General features: G+C 38.5%; 2 protein-coding genes across 4 annotated transcripts in view; both read right to left on the reverse strand.

Moving 5' to 3' along the window:
- LOC118742583 (pyruvate dehydrogenase (acetyl-transferring) kinase, mitochondrial) overlaps nucleotides 1–4,517 on the reverse strand; it is a 47,293-nt gene extending 42,776 nt beyond the window's left edge. Inside the window, exons 1-2 of one of the 3 annotated variants that reach the window (XM_036474770.1) lie at nucleotides 3,980–4,516; nucleotides 2,737–3,289 (exon numbers count right to left, since the gene is read on the reverse strand). In XM_036474770.1, coding sequence (XP_036330663.1) covers nucleotides 2,737–2,839 — 103 coding nt within the window. In that variant the 5' untranslated portion in view covers nucleotides 2,840–3,289; nucleotides 3,980–4,516. Of the gene's footprint in view, nucleotides 1–2,736 lie in introns of all 3 variants that reach the window. The other 2 variants (XM_036474769.1, XR_004993384.1) reach the window with 2 other exon arrangements.
- A 5,465-nt stretch (nucleotides 4,518–9,982) lies between these two features.
- LOC118742584 (ubiquitin carboxyl-terminal hydrolase 35) lies at nucleotides 9,983–15,024 on the reverse strand. Its single transcript, XM_036474771.1, has 5 exons — nucleotides 14,014–15,024; nucleotides 13,782–13,943; nucleotides 13,532–13,722; nucleotides 12,561–13,467; nucleotides 9,983–12,249 (listed from the first exon to the last, which is right to left on the reverse strand). The coding sequence occupies exons 1-5, from the start codon at nucleotides 15,022–15,024 to the stop codon at nucleotides 11,665–11,667; spliced, it is 2,856 nt and encodes a 951-aa protein (XP_036330664.1). The 3' UTR covers nucleotides 9,983–11,664.
- Nucleotides 15,025–15,786: the final 762 nt, after the last annotated feature.

Here is a 15,786-nt window from a genome sequence, read left to right on the forward strand (position 1 = left end):
AAGTTTGTTGGTATTTGTTTTATAAAATCCAGGAAAATTATTGCAGCTTACCACCACTCTACCCATGCAGTTTCTGCAGCACCTCTAATTTAGTTAGTCTGCTGTAGTTGTCACGGCAATATAGCAACCAATAATCGTTTCGAGTATAGCCATTACCTTTCATAAAAGAAATTCTCACTCGTTCTTAAATGGAAGCCTAGCTCCGAACAAAATCAGCTAAGTAAACGTGCCATAAGAACGCAGACGATAAACAATAGCGCTGGAACATACATATACATATATATATTAGGGCGGGTCGATTTGTAGGGGCCCAAAAAAATTAATTAAATTATAAATTAATTAGGCACATCGCCATTATGATTATTTGGGTCATTTCAAGAATTTTGCCCAAGAAATCATAGGTCTAAAATGAATTTCGAGCCAGCGTTTTTTTCTATCAAGTTTTTTTTCAAAAGTGGCTCACCTGTTGAAGCAGCTGTATTGAAAAACTAGCCAAAATGTGTATCTGGGGGTTTTTCGGGGTCGAGGAATCCATTTTTGGCATTAATTTTTTCTTTTGAGAGCCGCCAGAGGGCGATTCTGTACTTTTTTGTGGATTTTAACGCATTTTTTCAGCAAATCGACAACATTGTTGCGGAAATCCACCAAATTTGACTTTCTCATAAGGCAATTTAAATTTTTAAATAGCCTAAAATGTTCAGCGATAGCAAAAAAACGACTTCAATTCTCATATAAATATATATAAATATATATATATATATATATATATATACGGTATCGGTCATATCTATAGCACGCCATTTCAAAGTGATATTGTGTGCCACTTATGTTTATTTATTTATTTTTAAAAATTTTCAATTAAAATTTAGTTCATTCTCGGACAAATCCCATATATACCCAAGTTCAACAATTTGTAGAAAACTAAAAAAAAGTGTAACAAATTTTCGCCTAAACTTCAAACTTTTTTCTCGGAAGTAATAGAATTTTTTTGAGTACACAGTTTTTTAGCCCCTGCAATTTTAGTCTGATGCGAATTACCGTTAATTTTTTAGAATTTTTTTGTTGCATTGGCTTGCATATAATGAATAAACTCTATTTATTTGTATATGGAATAAAACCGCAACACCTTTGGCGAAAAAAATTCTAAAAAATCAGCGGTAACTTTTAGCCACTTGAAACTTCCACATTATCAGACTAAAATTGATTGGGCTATAAAACTGTGTATTCAGAAAAATTCAAACACTTCCGAGAAAAAAGTTTGAAATTTAGGTGAAAATTTGTTGCACTTTTTTGTAGTTTTCTATAAGTTCTTAAACTTGGGTTTATATGGGTTTTGTTAGAGAAAGAACTGTATTTTAATTGAAAATTCTTAAAAATAAATAAATAAACATAAGTGGCACACAATATCACTTTGAAATGGCGTGCTATAGATATGACCGATACTGTATATATATTTCATGATTCAATGATCGGATCTAAACCAGTATGGGACCACCTCTGAGACACTACCTTTCCGATGCAAAAAAAGAATTATCGAAATCGGTTTACGTGGTCCAAAGTTATGCGGTAACATACATACAAAACAAAATATTTCGACGAACTGATAACCTTCTCCCTTTTTGGAAGTCGGTTAAAAAGTAACGCAAATGGATGTGAAACGATTATGTTCTCGCATATTTTTCTGAAATTTGTCTGCGCTTCTGCACTTCCCCGATGCTTTTTCACAGTTCGGAAAAAATCAAACAAAAAGTAACGAATCTTTTATTGCGACTGACGGCATTCGAACCCTGGACTTCCTGGAAACTAACAAATAGTAACACGCTTCTGCACACTGAGCTTCTGGCGAATATATATGCGAATGTACACATGTTGTCCAGTGTTCAATTTGAACACACCTTAGCTCTAATCAGTCTAATATGTATGTATGTATATTTTTATAACCGACAAAAATTATCTGCAATAAATTGGTCAAAACAAATTAACGGAATTTTATTTGAAGCAATAAAATTTTATTTAGCTTTATGATAAAATTGGACTTCAAAAGTGATTAAAAAAATCGATTTTTTTATCTTCACTATAACTGAGGTCAAAGACCACATTAAAATGTGTTTGAAAATTATTTAGCTGGGCCCCTTTTCTGCGAATACCGAGAATTGCAGCGGGGGACTGTAAAGGGTCGACGGTTAACCGCTGTCAAAATTAAAACTCACAAACGCATATAGAATGGTTCATAATTGCGGCGGCAGCGTTTTTACCGCCGACGTTTTTCGGTTGATTGAGGGTTGGTTGTAGTAATTTTTATTATTTTCACAAGCTTTCCAATGTTTTCATCCATTTATATTGCCAGCATATCTACATACACGTACGTAGCGAAAAAATATTTAATTTTCAAATCAAAATGACAAATGTCGGAAGCCGTCGTGCGCCGCAATTGCGTTTACCATAGTCGGCTGTAATTCTGGATAGAGCTTAATTGATTCATGGTACCCTAATAAAGAACCTCATAACGGAAAAAACTAAAAATTAGTAAAGAACGGTTTATGTTTTTTATTCACGGCTTTCCCTTAGCACAAAAAAATAATAACTAAAAAATAAACGCATGTTTTTTAATTATTTTTGTTGTTTATATGGATTATGACGTTCCTTAGTAAACGAGCAATATATGCCCATATGTATATTTATTTAAGTAGTATGGTACTATAAAGTGATAAAAGAAAAAACGCAAATAAGACTTACCGAAATCCATAAATTGTTTTATTGACAACGGCGACGGATTGAATTGCGAGTACAAATCGAGCATTTTTGTTATGTTCGACAAACGCACCGGAAATAACCGCATCTTGCTTGTTTGTGTGTTTTATTACAGCAACTGTATGATTTTTATAAAATTAAAGTGCTAGTGAAAATACTTTTTTGTTCATAAGAAGCTCATTTGTTGCTCGCTATCAGTCGTATGATGTTGTAGAATTAAATGAACACTCTTTTATGACACTGTGAATTTAATTTATGTTTTTAATGTTAATTTCTTCGATGAGTTTTCGGCTGTTCTAAGATTTACTACTAAATATCGTAGTTGTTTATTATTTTTTTTATGATCTGTGTATTTTCTTATCTCTTCCACATTGATTTCCGTCGTTTTTTTTTCTTATTTATGCATCAATTCTGTGAATTTGCTACTGGCCATATGTACATATATATATATATATATATATATATATCTGTTTTGACTAAAATTGTCCACTGTTGTTATGCCTTTCGTTTTTCTTCACAAGTTTACCACCTCGCCACTCTGCTGACGTCAATATAAAGAAATAGGTATATATATTCCAAAATTAAAGACTTTGAATTCTATAATACTATTAAAAATACGATGACACTGATCATAATTTATTCCATCCGCTCAACGACTATGTTCTTGTTACGACAACCTTTGATGTACCTACTTAGGTATACAGTGTCGCTAATGTCCTTTTCACCTCTGATGCTCGCTGTCTGCTGATGCGGAAAGTGGGTAGTTGAGTAGTTTTGTCTGGGATTTAAACGTGCCTACGTGTTCCTTAGCACAAAAACAGCCGATCTGATGAAGTGTCTCAGTGAGTGAATCCTTGCTTTTAACAGGCTTTAAACCCAACGAATATTGTACGGCACTTCCTTTAACTCATTTATTCCAAATTCAGTACTTTAATTTTTAACCACTTTTATTCACGTTGATAATAGTAATGTATTTTGTTGTTAAATAACGTCACACACAAAAGGCATACATACAAATGTATATACATATGTATAACAGAATCAAGCATGTGAAGTCCAGCTGCTTCAAATGCCTGCAATGCTGCCGAAGTTGTCGTAGTCGCCGTCGTCAAAGCGCTGACGGTGTTGTATTTCTGCCGCGTCACCTTCGATAGGCCACTGTCCTTTCCATCTGAAAGCACCCCTACAATAAAGCAAGGTGTGTACGTGCGTATGTATGTACGCTCACCTTCTCAAGGATTATTCACCTTTTGTATTTGTGTTTAGCTTTTCTCACTTAAAATGTATGAAGATTTTAAACAATGTATTATCGCTTTTTCACAAAACTGCAATTTTATGTATGTTTATATGATTATTTCTTTTTTTTTGCTTAACTTGATCTTTATAATTCACGCCCTTTATAGCTCCAATGGGCTGCCAATTGTTCCGTTGCACTGCGCTGCTGTGTTCTGACTGACTGATTTCTCTGCCTGCTCTTTGCTTTTTTCTGCCGCTCCAGATTGTTTTGTCCGCGTCTGGTGCTTCTGTAATTCGCCAAGCTCTTCACGAGAGTTCTAGCTTGTTTGTTTGCTTCTCGTTCTACTTTTGTTTTGCTTATTTTGCGCTCCAAAGTGATCACTGCCGCTGCTGTTGTTAGATGTTTATTTTTTATATTGGACACCGACATCGACAAACTTGTTTCACAAGCTGGTATCCCCAAATTTATCTTTCACACGTCCAATAATTGCGAAGTTTTTGTTGTCGAATTTGGAGCGTTGGAGCTTTTGACGCGCAGTCAGCTGTTTTTGACAGTTTTTTTATCCCTTGTAGCGGCAGAACAGTGGGTCAAAAAGCGTCAAAAAACAAAACATAATGGATATTTGTTTTGTTTTTCCGTTCGTTTATTCAAAAACAAAATTTTGAAAAAAAAAAATCGATTATGCTTTGTTCGCGTTTAAGGCTTGATATTTAGCTAGTAGTTTCTTTGAATTTAAGAATCTGTGGAAAATTACTCAAACTTCCTCTTCTTTTCGTGATTTTAATATTAAATTAATATTAATATTAATTAATATTAAAATCATGTTGAGCCGTGCATTAAATATAATAATTATTTGAATTTGTTAGACCCTGTTCAAATGCTTAGAGCTTAAAAACTTCTAGGGCTATTGATTGAAAGCAGTCGGGAGAGGCCATTTTAGGCTTTCTATAGAGTTTATTTCAGAGCAGGCTGCACTTAGGGCCGGTATTCAATGTCTGGTTATCACCAGTACATCATTATCGACGATTTGGACGTAATGCATATAACATGGGATCGATAAAGCAGTCGTTGTATTAAACCGGAGCTTCTACCTCCGATTAGAGCTAATCAGACATTGAACAACCGGCCCTTAAGGCATTGTCATACCTTGACACAAAATCGTCTTTAGTGCTTAAGTGCTTAAGAACCTTAATACAATAACACCCAGCTACTGTGTGTGTCGGGTATTTGAGCAAACGAGATCATTCCCACGACAGCCGGTTCTACGCACCGTAATGACTCGGATTTTACCCGACCAAGGGCTGTTGTTTCGGCAACCCATCAATCGTTTTTCGTCCATGGATCAATACCTTGCAGCCGGATTGCTCATCATCCTTCTTCTCCGGGCGGACATTGAGTCCAACCCCGGACCAGAAACATACTTCTGCTGCGTTTGCCACAGCCGACTCCTCCATTTCGGTTAGGTGCACCTCTTGCAATGAATAGAGTCACCTAAGCCAGGCCTTAGGTCTCTAAGGGAGTGGACTTGTTGCTCAAGCGAAACATAACCATAGGGTTGTAAATCACAATGAGACTATCGATGTTTCGAAAAATTACATCGATTGTAGTTCGATGTATAGAATTAAAACATCGATATTTTTACCAATGCCTTTAGAAAAGCCTGCTAAAAATTTTAAATAGGATTTTGATAGTTCTTGCTAAATAATGAACTAAATTTTATAAAAAAGAAACTAAAATTAAATACGAAAGAAAAACATTGTTAAAACTTGTCAATATGTGGTGGGTTTAGTTTTGAAACGAGGTGTAGTCTTAATGTAAATGATTTAAAATTTTAGTTTAGTACTACAAACAAGTTGTTTTTGCGGCCCGCCTGCTTTTCATCCGATGGCGAGCTCATCGGTGAGTCGATAGGAAGTCATTTGACAAATTGGGTGACGACGCTAAGCAATCTTCCAATTTCACTAGTTTTAAAGGAATTCAACTATTTCTTACTTACATTTGTACATTAATTAATTGGAATTTATGATCGGATTCATAAAAACATCGACAATCATCGATGTTTGAAGCCACGACCATCGATGTTGCTCAATACATCGCTGTTTTTTACATCCCTACGTCACCATACCACCCACCAAGATTGTGGGAGACTACATAGCTCTGATCCAGTACTCCATGAACTTACAGGATTTTACACGAAATTGCAGGAAGTTGCAGGAAAAATGTTCCCGTACTCCAAAATCCTGTAAATGAGAGCGTCTTTTGGAGAGTTGTGTAGAGAATGAAGTTGCAAGATTTTACCCGAACTTTTTCTTCTGGTAAAATCATGAAAAGTGTCAAGCAATCACTGGTTGACGTTTTTACAGGAGAAATGGTTTTTTTGTTTCCGTACTTTTTGTTGTTACTCACTTTTTCTCACTTCAGAGAGTAATTTTGCTGTTTGGCAGTTTTACAGGATTTTTCACGAAAAGTATTGGATCAGAGCTCATATATGCCCATAATCGCCTCGATCATTAAGCCCATCGATTTTGCTTCCTAAAAAGATATAAGCTTCTAATTAACCCCCCGAAACATAACATACAGTAAGAATAATTACAGGCATCCTCACTGGGCACTGCAGATTAAGAGAACAGACCAGAAGAAAAAGTTCGGGTAAAATCTTGCAACTTCATTCTCTACACAACTCTCCAAAAGTCGCTCTCATTTACAGGATTTTGGAGGATTGTTGAGTACGGGAACATTTTTCCTGCAACTTCCTGCAAGTTCGTGCAAAATCCTGTAAGTTCATGGAGTACTGGATCAGAGCTAACATCTACACAAGCTGGAAATTTGGTCGAGCGATCTCTGTGGTTTTAGCGATTCAACTAAGGAGCCACCATCTTACCTGCTTCTGAAGTTTGATGCGTTAGCTAGGCGACGAACGAACAGCATAGGCTCAATGTTGCCAGAAAGAGAGCACACACATTCTTTACCTCTTTCAAAATATCTATATCTGTTGTTGTTGTTGTAGCGCCTACAACAACCCCGCCCAGATCGGTTAGTCCCTCAATCGTTGTCGTCAAGCTCTACTAACGGCAGCCCTAGGAAGCGTGCAGTCTCGACGGGGTCTGTCCATAGGGACAGGGACTTAAGCATGGTGAGATTTAGAGGGCATACGAAGAGAAGCTGTGAGTTACGGGGTGACTCTACGCAGGTCGGGAATTCATTGAGAACATCTTCGTTTAAGCTGCCCAGGTATGAGGTCAACCTGCTACTGTAACCACAGCGCAGTTGGGCTATTGTGGTCCGAGTCTCCCGAGGCAGACGAAGTTCTGTCTCGTCCACGTCCTGTGGTTGTGTGCCCAGAACAGCATTCACCGGTCGGGAGTCTACATAACTAGACTCTGCCTTTCTGTGAATCCTGTTCAAAGCCTCTCGATAAGCTGTCGGATCCCGAGGTTGTTTGATGAACCTCTGGACTTCGTCCGTCAGTTTCTAGAGATGCCTCCTGACGTGGCTGGGCGAAGGCTCTCCTGCAAGGAGTTGTTTGTTTGGGTGGCCACACCTGTGGCATTATGTTATGCTTCTTAACAGTGAGCATGTGGGCCTCCTCGTGCAGGTGGTGTTGCGGCGACATCAAAAGGCATCCTGTCGCTGCCCCGAGTGCCGTGTTCTGGAAAGTCTGCAGCTTCATCCACTGCGTCTTACTAGTCCCCGGTGACCACACGGGCGCAGCATAGTTCAGAGGCCGGCTAATTGCCTTGTACGTTACCAGCAACGATTGTCTTTGCCCCAGGTGCTGCCGGCTAGCGACTTGAGGACCTTCTTGCGGCTTTGTACTTTGTTGACAATTGCGGTTGTATGCGCCGAGAAGGAGAGCAGACTATCGAATGTTACTTCGAGTATCTTCGGGTTGTTCACCGTCGGAATTGGTGTATCATCGACGAGAATTCCCAGTTGGAGTCTGACCTCCTTCGTCCAGGTGGTTAAAAGTGTGGCTGAGGATTTTGTACGAGAGAGGGTTAGGCTCCGTGCAGTGAAGAAGCGGGAAAGCTCGGCGAGATAACCGTTTACTTTCGAGCACAAGTCATCAATTCCATCCCCGGGCGCCATGATCGAGCAATCGTCAGCATAAGAGACTATCGAGACTCCCTCTGGTGATTGAGGGAGCTTTGAAATGTAAAAGTTAAACAGTAATGGGGAAAGGGCACCACCCTGTGTGTGTGTGTGTGTTTTATTTTCCTCGGTTTGCTCGATTTGTCTCTAAAAGTTACTGACGAGTGACGACCACTCAGATAATTCGCCGACCACCGTTTGAGTCCCTGTGAGAGAGAGGAGGCCTCAATGTCTTCTAGTTGCGTTGAATGGCTGATAGTGTCGAATGCCTTAGACAGGTCCAGCGCTACTAGAATGGTTCTCTCACAGGGGTGTTTTCGGTTTAGTCCACGAGTTATCTGGGTATTTATGGCGTTAAGTGCTGTTGTTGTGCAGTGCACTTTATGGAATCCATGCTGATGCTTCTCTGGGGGCGTGGCACCGCCCACTTATGATCACATATAAGTATATCGGTAACCGTTCTACCAATTTGTACCAAACTCGGTGTGGTTATTGTGCTTGCCACAGATAAGCAAAGCGTTGAAAATTATTGAAATCGGACTAAAATTACGGCCGCTTTTCATATAACGGTAAATTTCAGAAATGCTTGAAACTTCAATATTTCGAAATTGAAGGACGCTAATTTACTCAAAATAGTTAGCGGTAGTTTTCGGAAAGGTGAAAAAACATATATTTAATACTTGCGCCAGGTATTTAATGTTCGGCTCCGCCCGAACTTAGACTTTCTTACTTTTTATTATTTTTTTATGAAAGTGTAGATCGTTATCTAACAAACCCCAATACGGTAAGTCCTAGCTACTTCAAACTTGCACTTTATCATACTGGAATTAAAAAAAAAAACGCGGCCGCAAAAAAAAAATCTGATTAAACAGTGTAAAATTTTTATGAACATTTGTAAAAATTTGTCGAAGACTTATAAATGCTCTACAAAGTTTGAAATTTTGATTTATGGTGTTTTTTTAGATAGTAAGCTATATTTTCATAAAAAAATATAAGCAAAGAAAAATAGCCAAAACTTGCTAAAATGTGTCTTCCCTACTTACATTCTCGCCACCGTGCATCATAGAAGCGAAACATGAGAACACATTTATGACGGGAAATCAGGTGCATTAATATTTTAAACTTTAAAGGAACTAAAAAAGTAAAAAATAAATAACATGGAACGAAGTGCGGAAAACGTAAAAAGAACCGGCTAAAACGGCCAGTGTCGATGCCGATTCGTTTGGCGATACTTGCCGATGCCGATTAATCGGTTGGACTCTATATGGGATAAACTATTAAAAAGCCAGTTTCAAGGCCCAAGTGCCGTTACTACAACAACGACGTTAACAAAGCAGTAAAAAAGCCTATTTGCCGATGTTCGTCCATATTTTATTTTATTTATCTTAACCAAAAGGAAACTCTTTTATGTAAAATTGTAAATGAAACTTATGTAAATCGAATTACTTATGATACTTGTGTGTATTAACAAGTAAATACGCATGCACATATGTATATACATATGTATATGCATTATATATGTATTAATGTATATGTAGTAGCCTTTCACATGACATCCCACCTTAAGTTAAATAATATTTAATATTACGAGCTCTTGATGTGTGTTAAATAGTATTTATTTTATTATGCATAAGTATGTATGTTTGTATAATGTATAGTTATGTATTTCAATTACATTGCAATACATTTGTGTTTTATGTATATTAAGGTATGTATGTACGTATGTATTTATATAATAGTATACTATTTAAAAATTTCTTTTAAGTTTTCATATTTATATAGTATGTATGTATATGGTATACTTATTTTCTAGGTTTATATTTTTATTTTTGCGCATGAAACTCTAACTACGTTTAAAATAGATCCAAAATAAAAGTAAATAATGGAATAAAACTAAAGGAGTAAATTGCAAAGACTTTATTGACATACATTTTTTAAGTAAAACCGAGGCCAAAACAAAATCAGTTTGCGATGCCATCAAATCGATATTTCCTTACTTGAATGCACTTGTCCATTACTCGTACAAAGGATTTTTTTACATGTGGCAGGTTTGGCTCGTCGGGTTTGAACTTGATTTAGAAATTACAGAATTTTTGTAACGTTTTAAAAATTTTGCGATTAATTTACATATTTCCTGTATATCAATCGATAAGTTGGCATGATTTAAATCCATAACATAAATATATTAGCGCTTAACAGCTACAAAAAAGGAGGGGAAAATAATTTTAACTGGTTTCCTTTTTCGCAGGTAGGCTGAGTTCCAAGTTTGTATATTGCAAAGCATCAGCCTGATTTACATATTTCGAAACTATAACATAAGGAAATTACCAATTTGCACAACTAAGTTCCAATTCGGCATTTGAACATGGTTGCACATATTGGACATTTCCATCAGTTATGGTTTGCAATAGACCAACTTGGAACTCAAGTCATACCTAGCGTTCAATTTTGGTTTGAGTTGGTTTTTTGCAAACAATTATTAACAAAAAATAGCGTTGAAAGAAATGCACTGAATTACGAGGATAATGCACTCACACATGCACACAAACATCCTTGCGGTCAAACACGCACACTAACCCAATCGTATAAATGTTTTAATCTTCAACTACAGTCTCTCCGAATATTGATCGCTTCACTTCCTACAGGATGTTACTACTGCTCTGCGAATCTTTACTAAAATACACACAAAAGTATAGGTATTGCTGCATAACTTTTACATTAGAATTGCAACCGTACGTGTTGTAGTTGTTGCTATTTGCATAATAGTGGTTGTAATAGTAGTTACACATACATAGTTAATGTTTACAAATAACAAATACAAATTTTTGAATATTTTTGTTAATTTTCGGCTTAGTACTCCCTTCGGAATGCTGCGCATTTGCGGAAATACTTACATACATATATTTTATCTAATTTTCCATCTTTATCGCTAAAGTTGCCCTTAATTTTCACATTTTATGCTACTGTGGCTCGCTGCTGCATAGTTCACTGGCGAACATACTACACAATTACAAAGTTAAGGATAACAGTAATAACAACATACATTCATCTATGTTATACACATGTATGTATAAATATGTCGGAGACTAATAGGCGTTCGATTCTAGGTAGTTATATTCTTGGGGATTATATGCATTTATGCAAATTTTATTTTCTCGATTTGCCGACCGCAGGCATTCAATAAAAGTCTCAAACTACACGATTTCCAGCCTTATTCTGTATCACGACTGATAGGCAACATGAACGATTCGTCTGCAGACGAGAACATCTCTGGTTGCGATTTTATTACTCTCGCGGTAGTCTTCGTCTTGCTTTCGGTATATTACGTTGAAATGGTCTCGGTCGCGTTTAAACCGGCTAGAATGATGCCGCCGGACTAAGTTTTCAAGCATTCCTCTGCAGACGAATCCTTCATGTTGCCTATCGTTCGTGATACAGAATAAGACTGTTCATTTATCTTGACTCGAGAATTTCATTCATATTTCTTTCTTCATTTCCATACAACGGACGATACATTTCTTTACAAACCACAATGGAAAATGAAAACATTGCGTCTTTTCCAAGTTCCGCATCAGCCAGAGTGCTTAGTACACAAAACGATTCACATTAATGTCGAGCGCATTTCCGCCACAGCCACTAGAAGGTGGCGGTTGGTCTGAATCGTTATCATCATCGTAATCACTACGTCCACCACCGCCTCCACGACCATTACCACCACGCTTTGAGGCTAGTGCACTTTGTAATGCCGCGCGGCCGCCACTCTTACAAATGCGCTCCTTTACTTCTTCAGCAAAAACATGATTATCATGAACAATATAATTGCGCAGGTCCGGCGAGAGTTCCTCAAGCGATAGTGGGCTTGGCACATCTACTTTGACTACTTTTGTTGTGGAACCTGTGAAGGATGCTGCTTCATTGGAGCGTGCCCCCATTTGATAGAATAGTATATACGGTGTGTTGGGTGGTGTAAGATTGTGCAATTCCTCAGATTTCGAAGGTGTTACTACGTTATCATTGAATTTATACCACTTATTGGTGACATCAGCGGCATAAGTATAATAATGACCCGAGTCCATGCTAAAGCCCGAGTGAACGACACCGGCATAAAGATCGTAATGTACCGAGGCGGTTTCCTCCAACGTGTCAGCAGCGCAGATCTTTACAGATACCTGAAAAATAGAAGGAAGGAATGTAAATAGTATTACATGTGCGCATTGGAAACTGCTTGACTGCTCATTCGCAAATTATTTAAATAAAAGGGAACTTCACAAATTATTTCCACTTGGCTGCTTCTTTGGAAAGCAACTACTTTTATGCTATAAACTACCTTTCCTTTGAAAATACTTTCACATATGTATATCGAGCCCGAACCGCAACAAAAAACGTAAGCGACAAAAAGAAAAGGAGTATTTTCCCATCACAATGAAAATTAAGCTTACGTTATTTTCGCGGCAACGCCTCGATATGTTTATGTACCAACCTTTTCGTCGTGAAACACCTTGTGCATTAATTTGGCGCGCGTATGATACTTTTGATCATACTTGAAGTGCTTCAATGTCAATATTAAATTCTTTGGTGCGCTTATAACATTTATGTAACGTTCGGCGTCGCTAAGTTTCTTGCAACGTTCACAAAAGTATTGATTATCTCCATACAGTTTCTCCGGCGAACAATAGTAGTCGATGAGATCCTGGACGGAGTAGTTGGAGGCGCAATCGTTCTTTACTTCAGGAAATGATAGCTGCAAGTCACGAAAACTATCGACTATACGACTCTTCCAGCCACAAGTCAGACACTCGTACGTAGTAGCCAATGTTCCAGTAAACGTTTTCTCTATAGTGGTGGATTGAGCTCCTACGTTGTCTTTGCAGGCATTTGGAGTGCTGCCGACGCAGCTTTGGGCGTCTGCTTTGTTATCAACGTGAGTGGTAATGTTGCTGCCGCTGCTGTTCGTGGTGGTGGGATTATCATTTGTGGAACGTTGCTGTGTGTGTGATGTGTTGAAATATGCTGTAGCCCCCTCTCCGCTGCTGCCATAACCGTTTTCTTTGTCCGCTTGTTTCGGTGTTTTGGCAATCGGTTCAGCTGCTTCCCCATCCGATATTGCAGCCGATGTTCCACCCTCTACTTTTGACGTATTTACAGATTCGGCTGCCTGCTTTTTACGAAACAGTGTTTCTTGTTCGTGCAACGTTTCTAGTAAGTAGCCTAAATATTCAGAGCTATCCTGTTGCAAGCCTGCTGAGAAGCCAGGTGGTCGTGTGGCATTTAAAACACGAGATGGTGTTAATTCGAATCTTGTCGAATATAGCATTAATGCAATTTGTTGTTGCATCTTCATTAGCAATGGTGACTTACTTTGCGACAATAATATCTCTCGACTAAATCTGAGTAAATCAATAAAAAAATGATAATTCATTTTGGAAGAAGTTGAATAGAGGGCATACTTACTCCTTGGTCATAGCTAGCGCCTGGAGAACACTATTCATATAGCATGTGTTGCCTAAATTAACTAGACCGACTTTGGCATTGCTGTCATGGGGTATAACCTCGGCACCCACATTGTTATACTCAACGCTTTTAGTATTGCTGTCGTAACTTGGTAAACCATAAGAATATGGTATATCCTTGATTGCCAGCTCCTATAAAGTATAAAAGTAATAAATTTCTGATATTTGAAAAGCTCTATCTGACAACTTACTACTGCTTCGTACAAATCATCATACCCGTAGAAGCGCACCATCAATGACTTGGTCAAATCCACTAACTTTTGTAGGATCTTTTTGGTTTCTTCAGCATAGTCTTCAGGGCTATTTGACTGTTGCTTCAAATAATTTATGACGCGTGGGAATTTCGGCAAAATCTGAAAGAGCAGCAATAGTTACAGCAATTGAAGCATGTCCGTACATATATTAAACTCTATTTCAACCTACCTTATGAAACACTGCCGGTGTTTGATCAATGGATGACAGCATGTGGTATACGATGGGATATACTTTGGGTCGTAACACTGGCAATATTAGTGATGTAAACAGTGGTTCAATGTTCTCCAAGGCAATGTCCCGGAAAAGTGCTTGCTTTTGCTGTTCCTGTAATCCTCTTAATATGGCTATGATCCACAAATTTAGGTTTTGGCAAAAGTTGCACATACGCAGCCATTCACTTAGTAGTCTGACAGTCTTTCTTATATTCTGTTCGGGGATTTTATGATCGAGCATAGACTGCACCGCCTCAAAGACCATCTCTGAACTGAAGAGCTGAAATATTATGGCAATAGCACAGGAAGGTGCCTCACCTTCGCCCTGTGTTATTAGCTGGCATACCACCCGAAGATAGAAAAGATACACTCGTTTTTCATTGGCCTTGCTGAAGAAGGCACCAACCTTGACGATGTCTTCTTTAAAACGCTTAAGTTCTTCAGGTGTCTGTCTTGGGATCTTCACGCGTGCCAGTTCATTTATTAAATGATGATAAATTTTAACTATATCGTGTCCCAATGCTATCTGCTGCTGCTTTAGTTCCACCAATTCAATCAGATGTAGTATATGTGCAATATCAGTAGTATTTTTAGTGGCTTGCCCACCAATATTGCCAGCGTCAGCGGCATTGTTAATATTACCACTTACGGCTGCATTGCCTTTCATGATAAGCTTCGGTTTAATGGCCGCACCAGCGCCAACACCACTACAACCCGGTTCAACAGATTCCACATTTCCACCAACCTCAACTCCAAGTTCTGCATTAGGATTTAACTTTTTGGTTTTAGTGCCTCCTCCAACACCAACTACACCGCCAACTCCGACTCCGACTGTACTTCCACCGACTACTCCACTCCCCGGTACGCCCGACAGTGTTCCGCCTGTCGTACCGCCCCCTCCTACTGCGTTCCCATTAGCGGGTGCGGGCGTAGCGTTGGCTTCTGTATTGTTTTGCTTAACAGCCATCTTTGCAGACACGGGCACACGTCGTCTGCGTCTGCCGCTCCCTGGGAACGATTTGCTAGCGTTAGCTGGCGTCTGCCGCCTGCACTATTCCGTTAATTGGAATAACGAATAGCACGGAACGTCGCAGCTGAAATCAGGCGGAAGCAATGCACACACACGCTCACGAAAGTGACAGCAATTTGGGGGACAGTGGCCAATGACGGTCGGCCGACGACCTTAATAAAATAGATGCAGCGTTATTCGTCACTTCTTTGGAGTCTCGCACAAAACAATTTTCTTTATGAAATACAAAATACACAGCTTGCGCTCCAGTTAATCAATTAGTAATTCCTGTTTTGCGAAGAAATCGCTTTGCTTTACGCTGGTGTTTTCACGATTGGTATATTTTTATTCCTATACATAAGTATGTATGTAGGTATACAGATGAGACGTTTTAATGAAATGTTTTGCTGCCGCTGCTATACGCAAATTGTTTTCCGTAATGAATTTGTAATTTTTCTACACTTTTTCAAATCTCTACCAAATTTTGTCAAATTGTATTTTTTTATTAATTTACACCAGCAAATCGCGAAAATTTTCACGTTGCTCTTGCCCCTTCGCGGCGACAATGGGTTGAACATCAAGGCGAATTCGTGTACGTCAGGCGAAAAACATCTCCAACAGAACTGCCAGCTGCAAAAGTTAGTCTTAACGCTTTTTATCATAAGTCTAGGTTCAGACGAAGAAACTTTTGTCGCGGCAACTCGTTACTTGTTGTAGAGG

The sequence above is a fragment of the Rhagoletis pomonella genome, unplaced genomic scaffold (assembly GCF_013731165.1).
Source record: "Rhagoletis pomonella isolate Grant_MI unplaced genomic scaffold, Rhpom_1.0 Rhpom_scaffold_00007, whole genome shotgun sequence".
Classification (NCBI taxonomy): domain Eukaryota; kingdom Metazoa; phylum Arthropoda; class Insecta; order Diptera; family Tephritidae; genus Rhagoletis; species Rhagoletis pomonella.